At 35.1% G+C, this 21,214-nt stretch overlaps 2 protein-coding genes across 2 annotated transcripts in view; one reads left to right on the forward strand and one right to left on the reverse strand.

Moving 5' to 3' along the window:
• The window catches only part of LOC121409685 (BEACH domain-containing protein lvsF-like), a gene marked incomplete at its 3' end in the record, with an annotated part of 45,867 nt that overhangs the window by 18,404 nt on the left and 6,249 nt on the right, over positions 1-21,214 (forward strand). The window lies entirely within an intron of this gene.
• On the reverse strand, positions 16,179-20,237 carry LOC121407552 (UDP-glucuronosyltransferase 2C1-like). The gene is made up of 2 exons (XM_041598688.1): positions 19,940-20,237; positions 16,179-18,538 (listed from the first exon to the last, which is right to left on the reverse strand). The coding sequence occupies exon 2, from the start codon at positions 17,982-17,984 to the stop codon at positions 16,374-16,376; it is 1,611 nt and encodes a 536-aa protein (XP_041454622.1). The 5' UTR covers positions 17,985-18,538; positions 19,940-20,237; the 3' UTR covers positions 16,179-16,373.

The raw sequence follows: 21,214 nt of genomic DNA on the forward strand, positions 1-21,214 counted from the left end.
ACACAACAACAGCTAAACACCAAACGGGTGATACGTGCTCATATTACCTGTTTGATCATTGTGACCAAGAATAATAGGTAAATACAGGTTTGTCTCACAAACAAATCGACCAATCAGATTATATAATTCATAAAAAAGGTCCATTAAGAGAAATGTAGATTTATTTGTACACTTCATCTTGATCTTTTTTGTCCCTTCCTTGAAATTTTTTCTATTTTCTTCGGGGGAGGGGACGAAAATTGGAAATATCATCTCACTTTGAAATTTCCATCCCTTGAAATAGTGACCTCCTTCTTGTGCAGCATAATGAGTTGTACTGGCGTATAAAACTTCTCTTCTGTGATAAATGATGGTACTAGCATGTAATTTTAATAACCAGGAAGTCTTGAAAAAATATCGCATGTTCCAAATTCCTATATGACAGTATGTATGTACTTTAGCCTGCCAATCATTGCTGCTGAATCATTTCACCAATGGTTTCTTGAAATATTCTAACATGTAGGAAAATGAAGTTCTCTTTTACTTGAAACTGAGATCAACCAGAGTTTAATGAAAACAATGATTTTAAACCTAGAAAACACTTAAAACTTGAATAAAATTAATCAGAGTGATAACTAAAAAAGGTTTCAGCAATTAAGGGTTTACCTGGATATCTAAAATGTGAATAAATTGGTGTCTAAATTGGGTTAGTGGCTATTACAGAATTTCTCGTATCTTTTTGCTTATTTGTTTCAGTTCATGATATGAAATATCAAGCATGTTTGATAATTTAGATGTTTATTCATGTATAATAAAATACTCAAGAAATGACAGGCTTTAATGAATACTTCACCTATTATCAACATGGTGGGACCTCAAATTGGGTCCCATACGACTAGCTGTAAAAGAATTAATGCATGTGTTTACTTGCTACCTTGCTAGCTCGTATGTGAACCAACCAAAATTCCTGACCTTGGTCAACCCTCTTCACAAATAATGTGCATGGCATGCCAGCATAATTTCCAAGGCACTGCAATGTAATGATAATACATGTAGGTACATTTATGTCGTACAGCTTTTATATGCATGTACTCTACTGCACCTAATACATGTAGTATCTTATTATTACCCTGGCTATAGCTAAGAATAGTCGCTAAAGCCTTAAAGGAATAAATCCTACCAGGTACCCATTCATCTCACCTACGTTGAGTACAACTCACATCCATGGGTAAACTTTTTGCTGAAGGAAATTGAAGCAAGTTGGCTCAGTCAGGAAAGCGTTTGCCTGTCAAACTAAAGGTTGCTTTGAGTCCACCTTGGGCAGATGACTGAAGCCTGCATTGTGTGTTAATGTGTATCTCCCCTGTTCCATAGATGCAGGCTATATTAAAGTGGATATACACTCCATCCCTTGGGTAGGATGTTTAATGGAGGCCCTGTGCGTGTAGTGATCTACCTGCAAGTGCTACCCCAATCAGTTATATCGGGAGGAGAGACATACGGGTCACACTGGTTTGGTTCGCTTTTCGCCTCCCAGGCACAGATGACACCAAACAAATAGTAACAATTAATAGTATAATACTATAGGATTTGAACCCTTGACCCTGTGATTGAAAGACAAGAGTCAGAAACACTACCACCCTTCCCCCTCCACATTAATCCTGTTTGAATTTTTTTCTCTCTCTCAAGTCTCGACCGCTGCGAACCTCTTTGTAAGGGGTAGTCCACTCTTATGTAAAATTGTTTTTCATGAAATAGAAATGAGAGAAACAATTTTAATGAAGGATTGGTGAAAAGCCATCATTGACTAACAGTAATATTTCTCCATTTTCAATGTCCGTTACACTGTAATGTGTAATATAAATTTTATAGATTTCCATTTTGAATGGTTCATGATTATCAATACTTTTGTATTTCACAAGATGTGATAAATCATGTGTCTCAATGCTTCATGAATTCACTGCTAGTGAATATCACTGTCTATTTTGTGAGGAAAATGACCTTAAATATATCACATGACATATGAGGGGATTGGCCACGTGTACATGTGATCTCATAAAATGAAGTGAATTAACAATCCATAAGTCTATTGTTCTTGGATGGACCCCCCCCCAAACACACACACACATCATCTACATACATTTGTGTCAAATTTCAGTCTCAATTGAAACCAATTGGTTTCAAGATGAAATCCTCCTTTAACTTAACTCTTCATCTCTCTAAATAATTGAATCTGTTTTTGCTTTGTGCCAGTTTATTTGCCTGTTGTTATTTTTAATGCTATCTCTGACAATGCTCTGAAGTCTGTTTTTTGTTGTTTTTTAGTTGTTCATCATGCATGTACAATAGACATATCTCATGAAAGCTGAATAATTAAATGAAAATCAGGGTTCCCAGCCCATCAGCGAAAATTATTTTACTTTTTTCCAGTCAGGGAAATATCTGGGAATTTGATTAAAAAATATCTCTAATCGGGGGAAAATGCCTCAAATGAAGGAAAAATCAGGGAATTTTGATCGGCCCAAAGTCGAAAGCATGGTAATCAGACTCTTGTCATATTTTGTTGCATATCAAAACATCCATGGGATGGCTGGTTATGGTGGTTTTTTGTGGCGGGGGGGGGGGGGGGGGGGGTTACACATAATTCACTGCAACAACTTAGAAAACATGTAAAACTGGGTTTAAATGATCATCAGGGAATTGTTAAACTTCATCAGAGAAAAATCAGGGAAATATGGAATTTGTTCTCTTGAAAAGCTGGGAACCCTGGGAAATAGTTTAGTGCATAATAATGGATAGAGTAGAAAGAAGGAAAGAGGAAAAGATTGAGGAGGAAGATGTGAAGAAGGAGAAGTAAAAAAAAAAATAAAGAGAGAGAAAGAAAGAGGGGTGAAACAGAAGAAAATGTACACACTTGGTCTCACAGTAGGGCATAGTTTACATTTAAAAATGGGGTATTTTAGATTGATTTAAGAATAAACAATATAGTAGTAAGCAGATATTTCTCACTGGAAAATTACAATTCATGTACAAGTATTATAATGATGAATAAAAAAATTAATTGATAATTTCAGCACTTAATTTTAAGGTATTGTTGTGTCTGTTAAAGATAGTTTAAAAAATTATATACTTCCTTTCAAAAGTGAAACTAACTTTGAATGCTTACGTACCCAACGGATTTTGCATGATCTTTTTCTGAGTATGGGGAATTGAGCAGTTCCTCCACATATTTTTGGTCATGCACGTACATCAATGCAAGATTTTCTTAATCCATTCAATAATATTTTCGTTTCATATTGGTGAATGCTATCCTTGTAATTAAGAGTGCTCGATGTCTGTGATGAGGCAGAGCATGAAATAAAATAAATAAAGTTACACAGATAACGTGTGATTCATCAGTACTTTATTGATTTGCTACTCAGAGTTTTACGCAGATCTATCTTCAGGCAACAATAAAGGCTAGCCTTTACAATAAAGACTAGCCTTTATTGTTGCCTGAAGATTGCATCTGCGTGAAACTCCGAGTAGCAAATCAATAAAGTACTGATGAACCACACGTTATCTGTGTAACTTTATTTATTTTATATATATATATATATATATATATATATATATACATGTACATGTATGTATATGCTATAAGATTTTGTCACAATGTAGCTTAAATGAAGAAAACAAACCTCTCATTCTGCAAGCTAGAATCACCATGTAATATGGTCTGAATATTTTCTTTTCCATTCAGTGTGATTGGAAAATCAATGAAACACATATTTTTTTAAGTGGCACAAAGGCTCAAAGGAACAACCATTAACCATCATGCAATTGCAATGTACTCATGATATTCTTATTTAATAGATCATAGTACAGTTACACCCCAGATATTGTTAATTACAAAGCTTCACCATAAAAACATTAACAAAAAGGTTAAATTATTTTGCCATCTCATTGGCCTTCATCATCATCAATACAATAGTTTAAATAGATATGATTATTGTACATAAACAGGAAGTACATGTATGAACCTCATAATGGGGTATTAAAAATTAACTATTGATATCCATAGAGCATGACTGACAGATTTTCACACATGGTCCAGCTTTTTGAAATGATCTCCCTTTGTCCTACATATAATTGCAATAGAGTTAATCAAACTCAAATTAGATTGATTTATATTTGCGTTGTTAAAATAGTGGAATTTTGAAATGATCGCAATATGAGTTTGATTTGAATTTATCGTAACAGCTTTCTTTCTGGAATGATCTCTACATAAAATTACATTAGATTTTAATCAAACTCAAATTGACATTGATCTAAATTTGTGTTAATTACAAGAGGGGAACTGTAGAATGATTGCAATTTAAGTTTGATTTGAATTTATCATTTAACTACTTTCTGGATCGCAATATGAGTTTGATTTGAAATTATCCTAACTGCTCTCTGAATGATCTGCCTCTTTTCCTATATAGAATTGCAATAGATTTTAATCACAAACCCAAATTGACATTGATCTAAATTTGTGTTAATTAAAAGAGGGGAATTTTGAAATTATCGCAATTTGAGTTTGATTTGAATTTATCATAACTGCTTTCTGGAACAATCTCCCTCTTGTCCTTTATAGAATTGGATCAGATTTGAATCAAACCCAAATTTTAAATTTGTGTAGTTAAATTTGCGTGAGATTTGAATCTGTTGTACCTCTTTGTTAGACAGTGCCCTGGCGGTTTAATGTTTCTTCCTGTCGTTGCAAAAAGAAACGAAGGATCCAAGCATTGAGCTTGGGAAAACTTGCTTATTCATGCAGCCATTATGTCATTCACCAAGTTATGATTTTGTACTTCTTAACTTCAAATAATAAACAGGAACCACTAATCAAGACTAGGAAGTAACCATAATGGAAGGTGTTAGCTTTTGTCTAGCACCTAAAATCATCCCTTTATGTATTTAGTTATAGTTTGAAGTCAATGTTCTACTTTTATGATTTTATCATACCTTGAAGCTTCTCTCGATTTGTATTAAAATGACAGATGAGAGCACACGTTGCGACTGGTCTACGATCCGATTTTGGAAAAAATTGCATTTTCCTTAATTCCTGAATATTTCTATTTGAGGTTCAAATTAACCATGCCAATACCAAAGTTTTTGATGATTGCAAGCCTTAATTTGATTTGGAGGAAAGGCAATATTTGATTCAGCCTATCGTGAGATTGCTGTGAGTGATGTCATGGCGATTAGATATTTGATTACACCTTATTTTATTCTCATAAAGCAGGGTACTGCTGTCACAGATTTTAATATAATTATGATCTTTTAGAACTTTGCAGTGTAAGGTCATCCATATCTAGAGATTTGGCACAAATTTTAAAATGTTTTATTCCAAATTTGGTCACAGACCAATCACAAGGTGTGCAGTGGCCGACTGGTGATGTAATATTGATAATTTGTTCATGTATTGGCTGCTCTATGTACTTAGTTCATCTGTTGCTTAGTTTTTTAAAATTCCTGCCAATATTTCAATCCACACCAATAGATACCTCTGGATATTGCTAAACTGAAGTTCCTGCTTGGTATTTTTTCTTTGGGATTATATGAAAAAGGAAAAAAGGCTATTTCTAAGTCTGTTTTTAATCATTTTTAAATTGGAAATTTTTAATGAACACTAAAGGTCATGACCACATTTTAATTTTAATTAAATGTAGTACTCAGAATGTACACACAGTGCAGTCTTTAAGAGAGAAACTAGATTCAATGAATCCATAGTGCATTCAAGTTGTAGATGTTTTCATTGCCCCCAAATAGTCACAATTGCATTTCATTAAAAATATATACAAATATCATTCACATTAAAGTAAAACAAGACATGTAAAGAAAAATAATTTAAGATTAATCCTTTATCAGCCGCAAATCAGAGTGATGAAATAACTGAATAGCAGATGCAATTATGAAATTCGAAGTGCCTCTGTATTTTTTGTACCCAGGCTTTTTATCAAGCATTTGGGATAATCTTCAGACCAGCTGAGGATTGATAAAAATGTCACTGTAATTTTTTTGGTCAATGAGGATGCACCTCTACTCACCACTTGTCACTGGGAATTACTGAACACTATTTTTGGATTGCCTAATTTCCAGGGCATTATGACAAAAATTTTATTGTAAAAAAAATGATAGAAAATATTATCCAAGGTTTGAGGAAAATTCATCGAAGAATTAAAAAGCTGTTAGAATTTGTATTATTTGATCTGTGACGTCATGTGCGAGGAGCAATCCTACAATATGGTGAAATATCAATAAAATGTCATTTTCTCTGAAAATTGAAAATGATTATTATTGTACCTTCAGTATATCAATAGACAAATTATTTCACACCCCTTCTAAAAATGGGGGAAAAAGTTCATCAGGACCATTACAAAATTGAAATTTATGGGCATCTGCTCATATATGTTGTAACCCGCAAGTGAAAACCCGAACCGTACCGTCCCGTATAATCCAATAATTTGAAAGCGGGACCCGCTGACCCGTCGGGTTTTAACCCGCAAGTCAATTTATCTTTGAAAAATGAAAAACATTATTTCTGCAATCCCCACACTATTACAGGCTCAAATCAGGAAAATATATGTCTACTACTACCTAGCCTAGAGTGAATTTACTTACAATTTGCAAATTCGCCTTTTATTCCGGAGAGAAAATGTTTTTTGGGTGACTTTGTACCACGAAATGGGTCCGCTCTGATCTCGAAATTGAAAGCATTACGCAATTAACGCCTCGGATCGGAGCTAGCGAGCCGCAGCGAGCTCAGCGCGCTAGCTAGCCCAGGCTGGCCAGGCCCAGCAAGGATCGGCAGACGGCAATGTTGTTTTTCAGTCCAGGTCGGTCGACAATGCAACTCACAACAATCATAATTACAATATTCAATTCCATGGGACCTCGTCTATAAAGTAATCAAAAATGCAATAAATACCTGGATAATGATACAGTCAATTTTTTCTTCTCGTTTATCTCTATATTATTTCCTTCTGTTTTTGTATTTCATTCGATAATATGGCCGCTAAAACTCGATGTTCAGTTTCCCGTCGCCCGCGTTATGAAATTTGGCCCGCGTTTGAAAATCAAATTCTGAAAATAAACTATTTGGATATCTAGATTCAAAACTGATTTAAAACATTAATATAAGCTTTTCAGTAAGACAATTACTTGTATATCTTGTAAATACCTGCAAATCTTTTCTTTCTTTTTTTGTGAATGGAATGTCGCTGCATGCTCAACCATACCTCGAGGTATGTTCGTGCAGGCTCCACTCGACAACCATAGAAGTGGTGGAGCCTGCACGAACATCGCTCGAGGTATGGTTGAGCTACCTCAATAAATCCCAAAGTCTAGTAAACTCGCGTTGGTGAGTTATCATACGGCCTAGTACTCATCCAAAATAACTTATCTTATTTGCTAATTATAACTTAAAAATCATTTGTTTTATTTTTCCAGGGGATGACTTAAATATCAGATAAAAAAATCATCAAAGCTCAATCTGTTACAAGGCCGACGGGAAACTCACCCACGTACGCATTGGCGCTTGTGCTAGCTAGTCTGAGCTCTGTCTCTCTGCCAGAGCTCTGGGGGACAATTCGCTCTGTAAAGGCCTCAATGATGGTGATTTTCTGCTTCAGACAGAGTTTATATTTCGGGTATATTTTTCAAAACTGCCAATGAAGTTTGATGATTTCTTCATTGTCATGTATATTTAAGTTATTAATGAGTTCATTCTCACCAAATTTAGACTCCCCCATAGAGAAATACAATTTTCGTGGAGATCTGCGTTTTCAAAGAACTTCAGGAAAAGTAAGGGTATGTGGGCCTTTATTACATGGCCAAGTACTGGAATTAGATGGAGTAAAATTTAGATATTAAATTCATTTATATCAAGTTCAACTCACAGTCTCACCCACACAAACACACCCACATCCAAGATTCTAGGCCTGAAAAAAAACTTTAAAAATCATACAATATTAAACAACAAGTAATAATTAATTTAATAAGTGAACAGGTATTCCTCAAAATACAAAAACGTAGCATTTGAAAAGAGCCCCTGAAATATTGCAAAAAAAATGAAAATGGAGCCCCCCCCAAAAAATGATTAATTTTTCCCTGGCTTCAAGTTCCACAGAATAAAGTGCGTTAAAAGGTTACAAAAGGTCAAACTTTCATCTTCTGAAAAATAATGAATAATGAAATCGGTTCCTCATTATGAGCTGGAAAAAATGGGACGGGAAACTCAACATCGAGTTTCATTGGCCCATGCGGTTGCTTTTGACTGCGCTGCATGCACGCACTGGCGCTGGCCTTTGAAAGAGAGCAACTCGATGTATTTATCATGTTGAACTGTCTCAGACTCAGTCCTGTTCACTATTCACAAGACAAAAATACGCCGGCATTTTTAAAAGGAAATATCTACGTCTCTAAAAGAATCTGCCACGTAAGAAGCACATGATCTTAACTCAATTTTCACTGTGAATGTTTTTAGTATGCGTCGTTTATTCTCCCTTTTTTTCGCATGACGGTCTGCGGGTTTGAGAATGAACTCGGCCCGGCCCGCAACCCGTGATCGGAGGCATACCGGCAGGTTAACCCGTACCGCAACGGGTGCGGGTTACAACTTTATCTGCTCATATATGACATCACAAATAAAAAAATTCAAATTCTGATAGCTCTCTTAATCTCTCCAAAAATGTCCATCCATGATGCTGTTTTTTTTTATAATTACTACAAAATCAAGAATTGAGAACTTGATCGAAACAGTCGAGAAACCTATTCATGTAACAAACATTTTAAGAAGAAATGATAAAATCATATTAATTTTCACCCTGTCCATATTTATGATCATGATTTATAACCTGAAATCAAGGAGTAACTCCTTTCTTAAATGGTATGAATGGTATGGAATCAAACCCCTAGTATTTCTCATGGGGGTTACTTTTTATGACAGCTATTTACAGTCATTCAAATTTTCAAAGATGTCTTCCTTGTTGCAAGGTGTCAATACACTGTAGGTGTTATTGTTTCTTGTAACAAGATATTCTGATCATTTATTTTGTTTGGGGATTTTTTTAAGTTTTGGCTTTTAAAGATTTGTTAACACTCACTGAAAACAAACACTCACAAAAAGTAAGTAGGGGAAGGCGGGGTAAGTTGAGCATAGGGGCAAGTTGAGCCACCACCCCCAGGCCAATAATGAATGAGTCAGACATTATGGTGGTCTCATTGTATTGATGACCCATAACCCCACCACATTGTTTTCAACTTTAAAACAAAAAGTACTTTTTTAGAGGGAAAAATACAAATTTCAGCCAAAAAAGTAAAAAAAGGGTGCGAAATAGATCATTGCTTTTTACACACACACACGTCTTTAAATATAATAAAGAAATAAGAACAATATTGTTGGTCCAGGTATAGATTCTCATTCTTGTCACGGTCTTTTACAAGATGGATGCATAAAAAATGTGAGGATGTGAAAATATTGCATGAAGTTCAGAATGGGGTAAGTTGAGCCAACCAACATGGGGCAAGTTGAGCCATGGTAGTTCTTATGGTAACATATAATAAAAAAAAACTTAAAAAGCCACTGATATGCAGGCAGAAATGAGCAAATTCACATGACAGTTCTTTTACTTATAGAGGATGTTAGTATTTACAGCGAATTAGCAAGTGAAAAGACTTTAAATTAAAAAAATTACATGCTGGTTCTTCCCGCATAGATTTTGTACATAGTTTTTGTGGCTCAACCCACCCCAGAGGGGGGCACAACTTACCCCATATATATATATGGGGCAAGTTGAGCCATTTGACATTGTTTTTTTCAAAGGTCACAATGACTTACATGTTGGGGTAGAGAGTTATATATAGGAGAACAAATATTTTCCAAGAATCAAATTTAAAGGCAAGGTACTTATTTCTACAATATTATTGGTCATATCAATTCTACTATGCAAAATGCAAAAAGTGTCACAACTTACCCCGCCTTCCCCTACATATTATTAAGTTTAGTTTGTTTATATTTGTTTCAGCTATTAAGGACTCAATAGACTTCAAAACAGCAGATTACAATTGTTTTGGTTTTAGTCCATCATATGGAACACGCCTTTATTTTCACTTGACATACAGCACACTGATTTTGACCATTAAATTTACTCTGTTTATAAACAAAAATCAGTAATTGTTAAAAGAACACATTTTATTACCTTAAAACCTTGCTATTATAAAACAAAAACGATGATGATGATAATGAATGATAATTTTCATGATTCAAAATTATAAGTATGATAATTATATTAATAGTAAATGATATTTAATAACAACAACAATAGTGATTATTTTGATGATGAGAATTTAAATAAGAACAATGACGACGATGATGATGACAATGACGATGATGATGATGATAATGATTATGATCATGATCATAACAACGGCGATGATAATGAAAATACCAATGACGATGGGGATAGAAATAAAAATGGATACATGTAGATGCCATATTTGTCCTGCTTATTATTCATACAATTACTTTGTTAGTCTCTTCACACACAACAAACTTTATAAAAAAAAAAGTTTGCAATCTTGTTTAAGTTCAGATTAGATTTGCATAGCAGTTGTACTTTATATTCTCATGAAAATTTCAAATCATTGAAATATACAATGCTATTCAATCTTTCCTAAATATATAAATACTTTCCAAGAGCTAAAAGTAAAATGTTTCATTGTAAGCTTGTTTTTAATATGATGAGATAAACGTATATATTTTAGTGGCATTTCTGTAAAAGTTTCAAGTCATAGGGAAATGGTATGATGAATGTATAAAAACAGAGCACCATTGATTTTACTCAAGACATGTACGGTGTAAACATTGAAACTGAATATATATAAGATTAAACTCGCATCTAATTGAACTTGCAAATCATTAAAACATCAATTGAATTGTTATTCCATCATGCAAGATTCAATCATTGCAAATATCTTTGAACACATTTTTAAGGTTAAGCTTCATAGCTATTATTTGCAGCAAGGTAATTTGAAATATAGCTTTCATTGAATATCTTTTGCACCACATACCAAACTACCCTAATATCTATATCTATATAAGGACTTAAGTCCCCAGTTTTCCTGATACAGATTAAGTAAAAATCTCATGAAATATAGGAAGAACACAGAATTCATGGAATTTTGCAGAAACACATTTCTTCTGAGCTAAATATTGTTATTATGAAAGATATAGTGAAAAGTGAATTCAAAAAGTAAACCTGTTGAAAATCTGTCAGCAGTTTTTGTTTTCCCCAAGCTTTATCATCATACTGCAGTGCTTCTATATAAGAACCCTAATTGAAACCTCTGTTTTTCTATGTTTTTCACTATTCATAATTGCTAATCATATGACACCAAAGTACACATAATTAGCATTTTATAGGAAATGGAAAACTTTGGACTTCAGGAGTGTAGACTCGTTTGAACGACATACTTTCATAGGGATATTATACCCCTTTCATAAACCCAATTAAAATGAATTAGGCGGCTAATAGCAGCATAATTTGGTCGTAAAATTGGAGGAGGACAAGAGTTATCCGCATTACTCTGATGCTGCTATTATCCGCATAATAGTGGCATCGGGATAAGATTTTGAGTTTATGAACGCATTTCCAAATAATGCGGATAATTGCCATGGTGCGGTCACAAGGTCACCCTTTTCCAACACAACCGCATCGGAGGGGGCGTGTCCAGTTGTCATGGCGATTATCCGCCTTTTTCAGGACGGGTGCTCGTAGAAATAATGCGGCTTATTTTCGGAGTTTATGAACGCAATTTTTATTGAATTATCCGCATTAATCTTAGGCGGCTAATTGGAGGATAGGTTTATGAAAAGGGTATAACACATGAGTAAGACAGGATGTATCCTATTTATAGCTATTGCAAAATTTTCTAAACCAGTCAATCAATACTAAATACCTCAATTTACAATCTGATCAGGTTAGGATGCATTTCTACTGTATGCAAAGGCGGAAGAGAATTCTGAAAGTCACATGGTAAGCATAAATAGCTCATAGCTACAGTGAAAGAACAAATATCCCTTATGGTGTCCTAAATAGTTGAATACTTATATTAGTAATTGCACCAACTGCCAATGTCCAATAACAGTGACCCAAACACATTCAACACTGTTAAGAATAATTTAGGCAATGCTGTTTACTATGTGAATCGCACAGTAGTTGCTTAGACAGTTTAAACAAGTGTTTAAAATCTTAACCATTCTTAAATTATTGGTAATTAAATATTTGAATTCAAACTTTGTTGTTTAAGATTTTACACACTTGTTTAAAATGTTTAAACAGCTACTGTGTGATTCACAGAGTAAACAGCATTGTTTAAATTATTTTTAACAGTGAATGATAAACATTTTTTTTTTCCAAAGTGGTATATCACCTCCACCATTATGTATTACCTGTTAATAGATTCCTGCGCACCCCACACATATCCACAACATAAATAATATCATACAAGGCAACAAAATTCAGCTTATTTTCAATTATTAAAAAAAATATAAGTATATTATTTGAAAACATACACATGATACAGTTCCCATTTAATGACAGTGGGTAACAAACTGTTTTTAACGGCATTTTAATTTTTGTCACCTTTAAAGGGGGAGCCAACTCGTGTGTCAAGTCACTTCTAAATCTGTGGTGAAAATCCACTAAAGAAAATGACTGAGTAATGATCTTTAATCTGTTCCATGAAATTTGCTCTGGCAACAATTGCTCCGCTCTGTATACCACACTAATCAAATGACTAACTTCAACCCTTGGTTTAATACTATACCCTACCCTAAAACTAACATAAAACTCCTATTATAACCCTAACCCTACATCTTAGATGAAATTGAGCCTGGAGCAATTGTAGCAGGAGCAAATGTTGTGTTTTAATTTTTTTTTGTGACATACAGCTGCGGTCCCGTATGTTGTGCTCTATGATTGCCATAAACTGACTTTATCAGAATTTGTAGATTTTATAGTTTAACCTGTGCATTTAATCAGACACACATGCAGGGGCGGATCCAGGATTTTGCAAAAGGGGGGGCAAATTTTTCGGAGGAAAAATTTGACAATGAAGAAAAAAGGTCTTCAATTTCGAAAGAAGTGGCACACCTCTGTTTTCATAGCATTTTTACATTACAAATTTTATATTTTGCTACTCAAAAATGGGGCACGTGCCCCTTGTGCCCCCACCCCCTGGATCCGTGCCTGCATACATGTATAATTTTAGATAAATTCTATGAAAAAAATCTATTAATTCATCATTAGTCATGAAAATTGCAATTTATGATATTGATAATACACAGCATATGGGGAGCATCTTCTAAGTGACCTCACAAAATTGTAGCTGAAACTTCTCAGCTCTTTTATCCAAATGTCGATAGATTTTTTTTCAAAATCAAGAATGACTTTTAAAATTGATATGATTCTCCAAGGATTTATCTTCTCACCCTTTAAGGTGAACTATTCCTGAAAATGATAATTGTTAATGTTACTTTGTCCATAATTGAATGTGCAACACATAGAAACTCGGGTTATCTACCCAAAATGGATACCCAAATGATTTATTCTGAATCTTTTGACCAAAACAAAATACAAAATGAATCAATTCCACATGATATGAAAAATTAATTGCAGCAAGAGCACACATTGATTGAAATATTGAGATTCTTTGAAAGAACAAGATGCATTGGAAATCTGGGCCCCGTCTTACAAAGAGTCACGATTGATTCAATCAATTATAACTCTATGGAAATCCATCATTGTCATAATTTTTTTCGAAGAAAAATTTGCACAGTGTCCTTTGTATGCAAAGAGAAGCACAGTGAATTTTCAAGAAAACAATGAATGCATGAATACACATCATAGCTAGAAAACATTTTGAACAAACATGCATAATAGATGTTGATGTTGCTGGCCGTCCATAGTTGTGATTGATCGGATCAGTCGTAACTCTTTACAAGATGGGGCCCTGCACATAAACATTGGAGCTGAGCATGTCATCATTAATAAACCATTTCCTGGAAAACGATATTCAGACTTGCCTCCGTACAGTATGTGACTCTAGATTTCAGTGCAGCTTAAGAAATGTCTGGTCACCCGCAATGACTCACAAGGAATACTTGTTTAACGGTACCTTTAACACTGTCAGGTTGCTGGTACATGAAATACCTTGAAACAGGAAGTCATACATGTATGTATTTGTACTAAGCGGTACAAACTAAATTGCAAACAAGAAGAATTGGGTTTTGTAGATCAAATATCATGGACTAATAAACGTCTTCAAGACAAAATGATATTAAACAAATTTGCTAGTTGTTTCTGTCTTTTTTCCGTTTACTTGATCCTTAATAAAAGTTCGGCACTCTTATATAAGTATTTGACATACACTGTACATATATATTTTAAGTTTTTCACTATCATAAAAAATGGTGATGCATGCATGCTTGGGTGTCAGCGCAGAGGATTTTCTTATGTCTTATTTTTTTTTGTCTCGTCTTGTCTATACTGCACCAACCACAGAAACTGGGCTATAGACATGCAGTTGCAATTAGATTTTGGCAGCTGATGTGCAGGGACATCTATTGTTGCGTCCCCACCCCCCCCCTCCAAATACAAACGATAATCCTCTGTGTTGACGCCGATGGATGCATGAATTTCAACTCAATGAAAAACTGCACATTGTCATGAAGTTATTTTTAAAAACACAATCATCGTAAATGTACATTGCACATAATATTCTTCAATCTGTCTTTAGGCAAATTTTAAATACCGGTAAAACGTTTCCTTAAATAACAAAATTATTGCATAGACATTTTCTTGATATATATTACAATTACATATAAGACAAATTTGTATCAAACTATCTGTTTTTGTCTGAAAGACTTCGATTTAAAAATGCTGTTCTTTCAATGAGAAAGGTGTATTTTTATCCTGTGAACAGTGTGTAATGACAGAAAAGATTATTAATTAGTTTGATTAATTTAATACATTTTGTTTGATAAAAAATGTTGCATTTTATGTACACTTATTAAGATAGAAATTGGTTAGCTAAAATGTTCTAAAATTATGACTGTGATGTATAATGCATACAATTTGCTGGTTTTATCATCATAAATTGCATTGCAGTGGTTGTACATGCATTTCACTTTATTATGCTCAGGGGAGCAGAAATTTTTTATTCTCCCTCTCTATTCATTTTGGATTGATCTTTGAGTGATTTTTGACATCACCGAAATGGTAGTTCTTCAGGTATGCTCTAAATATGAAACATGATAAATATTACTCATGTTTTCCCCCCAAGTGAGTTAGAACATCATTTTCTTGGAATAATTGCAGCTATTTATTTAGAAGCTCACTGATGAAATGAAGAGAGGTAGGTGAATGCCTGTAGTGTTATATTTCCCCCATCCTCACAATACATCAAAGTAAGATGTCAACCCAGAAATAAATAAATATGAATATCTATATTCAAACAACAATACTGCATCTTCATTACATTAGATACTCATATTGTATTGAAATAAATGGCATTAAAATTGAAGTAGAATTAAAGTAAAAAGAAAGAACAAATAAAGGTATTTCAGTGTCTGGTTCTGGTCCATGTATATACAAACGAAACAAGTAATTTGTTAATATCCCAGCTATACATCTCGCAATGGGACTCACAAGTCACATGTTTCCATGGCAACCAGAGACTCTGTCTTTCAAAAAAAAGTAGTTTCTGCATTTTGGGTCAAACAATATCTTTACTAATGATTAGCAGAGCCAGAATTCTTCAGGGGGGGGGGGGAGCAGAAGAATCAAATGAACCAATGGATGTGCAGGGGTGGGTGTGACTATAGTCATTTTCTTTCTTTGAGGTATGCTTGATGTATTCCTCAATCATTTCAGCAGGTAAATTATCCTAGAGTCTTGGCAACCAATCGATTTCATTTCCTTAAAGAAACCGCCTATAATTTGCACTGACAGCGTGTATTTGATATCAGGTCTCCCAGATCTGAATAAATCCCTTATCCAGACTGGTGCTGGTCCCTATGTGTCCGAATAAGAGAGGTCGGACTGTAATCACAGTAATAATACTATTTATGACTTTTTTGCAATGGTAAGCTATTATATTACCGGTACCTTAAAATACCATTTGCATAATTCCTTATTTCAGGACTTTTCACTTGAACCAGTTGACTGATACCTGATGGCTCGTACCTCGTACAGATTCTACAGAAGTAGTCATAACCATTCTTGAAAGATTGCATTTTCAATTCCATATATATATATATATGTAGGAAAATAATAGTAAATAATAGAGAAGATATATTTCAGGTCTTAACTATTTTTTAAATGTTTATGTGTTACACACCCATAGAGGAACCACAGCACCTTTGAGCTGCATTTGTAGGCTAGAACACACAGTACAAGAAACAATATGAACATGACCGTCAAGACATCCAGTAGGATATGCTGCATACGGCTCAGGTCATGAACAGAGGATTGAAGATACTCTCCTCCATGCTTGATCACATGGTCTATCCAGAATGCAGCTCGCTGTGCAGGTGGCATCGGCCGATCCCGGAAGATAGTTGAGAGCTTCTTAGCTTTATTGGCAAACTTGTTTGTGCTGGTGACTTGGTGAATGGCGTGTTGTAGACTATCTTCTGTCACCGTCAGCTTATCCACCACCACGCCAATCCCTGTTGAAGTCACACGAGCTGCAACATCAAACTGATCACCACGCAGAGGGATGACTACTGTGGGCACACCGTGGTAGATGGCTTCGTAGAATCCATTATTCCCTCCAGGAAACACAAATGCCTTGGTCTTTGGGTGGCCAAGCAGATCATTCTGTGGAAGCCAGGGTAGGACTTTGACATTGCCTGGCAATGGAAATGATGGCTCGTGACTCAACTGCATGATGACTTTTTGGGGTAGTCTTGCAAAAGCTGAGATGAAGACACTAAGCTTGCTGTTTGCTTCAAAGAGGTCGTGTGAGGACAGGAAGGATCCAAAGGTGCACACTATGACTCCATGATCTCCAGAACTCGACACGAAATTCTCCAAGGAAGGAGGCAGTTTCTGAGGAGGCTTGGATGTTAGCCCCCCAACAAGAACCACATTAGGTCCCAAGGCACAGGGGTAATCAGCTACAAAATCACTATTGGCAAGAAAGAGTTGTGTTTCACGAACAATGTCTAAAAGCTGAACAGAATCGTTGGAATAATGCTCATGTAACAGCTGATTGTACCAGACATATTTGTCTGTTGTCAGCCATGGTACAAATGCGTAAAGGAATGTGTTCACAAATCGCTGAACAAAAGTCATTTTGTTTGTAAATCCAATGCCAGTACAAGGTACGTAGGACGGATTGAAATTTGATCCTGCAATCTCTGTTTCCATACATGGGTTGGGAAATGAAATGATTCCTACAAGAGGAATATCAAGCATTTTAGAAATAATTGGTAAACAAGGCCATAACATATCATATATAATCAAAGAATAATTTGCTCGCCTAATTCTCTCCAGGAGGTCATGATTGTCGAGAACAGCTTGGCAGTCCTGATAGCGATGCCAGTGAGGTTTGCTTTCTACTTCAATATGTTGACTGTTCAGTGGAGAAAGGAAGGCCACTCTACTCATATTAGCATACAGCTGATAAATAACTTCAGGTGGTATCGCAGTGTCGTATACTTCATAGTTGAAGAGCTCTGAATTTTGCCTGCTTGATGCTTGCTTGTAGAAAGCATTACTAACAAGATGTGTCACGTTATGTCCCCGGTTGACAAGCTGTTCTCCGATGGCTTCAGTAATGTAATAATGGCTTCCTTTGCCTAATATTGCATTCATGAGTATATTCGCTGCATCACCAGATCTCCCAAGCAGGACAAGGCTGGTAAACCAAACAAGATAAATTTGTTTCGCAAAACATATAAAGAGTTCCATGATGGGCCGACACTATGTTGGTGTGTAAAGTCAGTCCACTCCAGTGTCTTGTGAATCTCCTCTGGTTAAATTGGACGGTCCTCTTGCAATATATGCAGGTACTCTTGTCTGCAGTGCAACACACTGCATATGTTCTTAAATTAACTGCCTGCAAAAAAAAGAGTGAACCTCCCCAAGCCGGTGTGAGTCACCAAGTGGTACTCTAGCGCCCCCTCTCACGTTTCCTACAAAAACCAAGGTGGTATTCATCGCAGCAGGACATTGGTCCAATCAGTGACGTCTGCAGCTTTCAAGTGACAAATCAACAAGCAATGCACTCGCAAACAGGCATTTAAACTCTTCTTCCTCTTTCGAAAGGGAGGCACATTTTGTGTGACAAATGGTAGACTCACTTTGCCACTTCCTTCTTTCGATTCAAGTCAATAGGGGGAAGTGCCATATTAGTCCTCAATATTCATGTTCCTTTTTGAAGCACTCTGCTTGTGAATACATGTAATATTCTTCATCAACTCAATATGGCATTAGGGAACATTCAGTCATTTCCTTTTTTAAGTCTGTAGAGGGAAAAAAAGTGAAAACAAACTTTGGTAAAGGGTCAGTAATGTGAACTATACTTATCATCAAACATATATAGGCCCGTATTCTGAACTCGGGTTTAAATTGAACCATGGTTTAAAGTTGTGGTTTAACTATGGAGAGCCGATTGGGGCACAAATCCCTAAATGTACACATCCATTTTCTTAACTCATTTGACTCTCAAATTGTTCATGATTGTCTGGGAATGATAACTGAAGCATTTTTATCCATTATGAAAGCAAAAGGAAACAAAATAGTAAACATAAGAAATATACAATATTAATAGAATTCTTGAACTTTTGGCTCCCCATAATTTTAGCGCAGAGTTAGACCGTGGTTTAAGTTAAACCCGACTTTGGAATACGGGCCATTTAGTTTAGTAGTCATTGAATGCATTGTGTACATATCAGAATTTGAATATGGCATATTTCTGGCAGTTACGATTTCAATTTGAATAGCGTGCCCACTCAGTAATGTTTATATTTTTGCTTTACATATTTAGTAATTTAATATTAGAAAGCTACTGACAAGCAAGACAAAAATACTTTATAGATATTAAAATTTCTATTTTGATTTGGCACCCGCATCAAATGAATAAAAAAAAATGGGGGGATGGTTCTTTGGGCCTGATGTTCCCATCATAAAATGATGAATAGTGGCCAATGACTGCCACGTAATAAACCATAACCTGTCCTTGTCCATTTTAATGACAAGTCGGTATCAAAATTTAGCCAATTAACATATTTTAGTCCTTGTTCTTCACACCACACTCGTTCGGGGCACATGCATTGATATAATCTAATAATGTAATGGAATAGCGATATGCACTTGGGCTTTACATTTGTGGTACATTTTTTTTTGGCTTAAAACCTATGTTAATGTTTAAATTGCCTTAATTCATATTAGGCAATGCTCCCCCTACAAAAAATACATGTATGTCAAGGAATGCAAGAATTAAAATAGAAATGAGTGAGTAAAATAAAGCAATAAATGCAAAATAATAAATACTAATGATCAAAAATAAGGTAACAATTAAAACTTCATTTATCTAAAAGAAAACAAATGTTTTGTTTTTCTTTCCATTAACAAAAAAATAAAATTTCAGAAAAAAAATGTTCTCATGAGAGTCACTGTTAATTGCATATAGGCTTTGGTGGAAGTAGTTGATTTTATTGACTTGATTTTTAATTATTTCAATTACATGAGAAGAATTTGTACAAGTCTTAGTGGATGATCATATGGAAGTTATTTAAATCAGTTGATTCACCTAAAAGAAAATCATGGTGATTGAAATCATGATTTGAATCAACTTGAGTTATATCAGACATTAGCTGTCTACTACGGGTCAAATGTCCTGCCAAACTGACTTGGTCTCTTACCAATTTTTAGCTCACTGGAACCACACCCTTTTCCATATTACAGTAGCCATGATTCTAGATATCCAACACTGAAGGCAATCTGTCCCTGTCCATACATGCAGCATAGTGAATACAAAAGATCAATGTATTATGTGTGATACGAATTTAGAAAATTATAATGCAGATCGAGAGAATGATTTGTTCCAGCTTATCGACGTCGGACATATGAATAGCCACATGGCTGATCTTATTTCATATATACTTCCTCAACCAGACTGCATTGAAATGGAGGGGGCGGCGGCTATCGGCTATTCCATTGGTCTGACGGCCTTCTATATAGAGAGCTGCAGAAAGCATTTCAATGAATAATTATCACAATAAGACCATTCATGTATGCAGACCCAGCCAGTCGGCCTTTTCTATTCGTCTTATCCTGTGAAGGACCAATTGGCATCACCCACTGTAGCAAAAGGTGTTATTCTCAAAGTGCTCTTCTCGATGATCGATGATTGGAAGCGCAGTGTTTGCTTCAGAGCATTCAAATAAGTGGTTCCGGGGCACGGAAGTGCATCCACTGCTATGGTTCAGGGGGCAAACTTGACGTTTCAAAAGATTTTTGCCTTTGAATGAAATGGTAATATAATCACCATTATTGCATGGGATGAAAATAACAGGATTAAGTGGCATTAGACCCTCATTTATTTCAACTTTTTTTTTATTCTAGTGATGGTTATATTCTCATAACCCCTACCCTTGATTTCAGAATGATTATCAAATTAAAATCTCCTAACTCCTACTCTTTCAGTCATTTTATATGAATTACACTTACTCTTTCAGTCATTTTATATGAATTACACTTACCCTTACTTTCAGTGGTACTTGATAATATTCCCATTGCCTTTGCCCTTTCAGGGTACCATTCATGTGATTCACACGACCCCTGTTCTTTAAGTATAATTTTATATTCTGATTACACTCACCCTTACCTCCAGTTTCATTTAAAAATGTTCACATTTCCCTTATCCTTACTTTAAATATTGAATAATATTCCTTTTTAATATGTATTCATCCTAATACTTCGGTCACATTTGCTTGACGGCGGCCATTATGGGGAGTCGAAAACAGCTGTTTTCTTCATTTTTATTCAAACCACCTATATTTAGCTGGTACAAAAAAATGTTAAAACGACTGTTTTCGACTTGCCGTACGGCCGCCGTAGAACAAATGTGACCAAGGTATTAGTTCACTATCATTATTTTAATTGAAATATAGGCCTTCTCATCACCTTTATCCTCA

This window comes from Lytechinus variegatus, chromosome 2 (genome assembly GCF_018143015.1).
Source record: "Lytechinus variegatus isolate NC3 chromosome 2, Lvar_3.0, whole genome shotgun sequence".
NCBI classification, from domain to species: Eukaryota; Metazoa; Echinodermata; class Echinoidea; order Temnopleuroida; family Toxopneustidae; genus Lytechinus; species Lytechinus variegatus.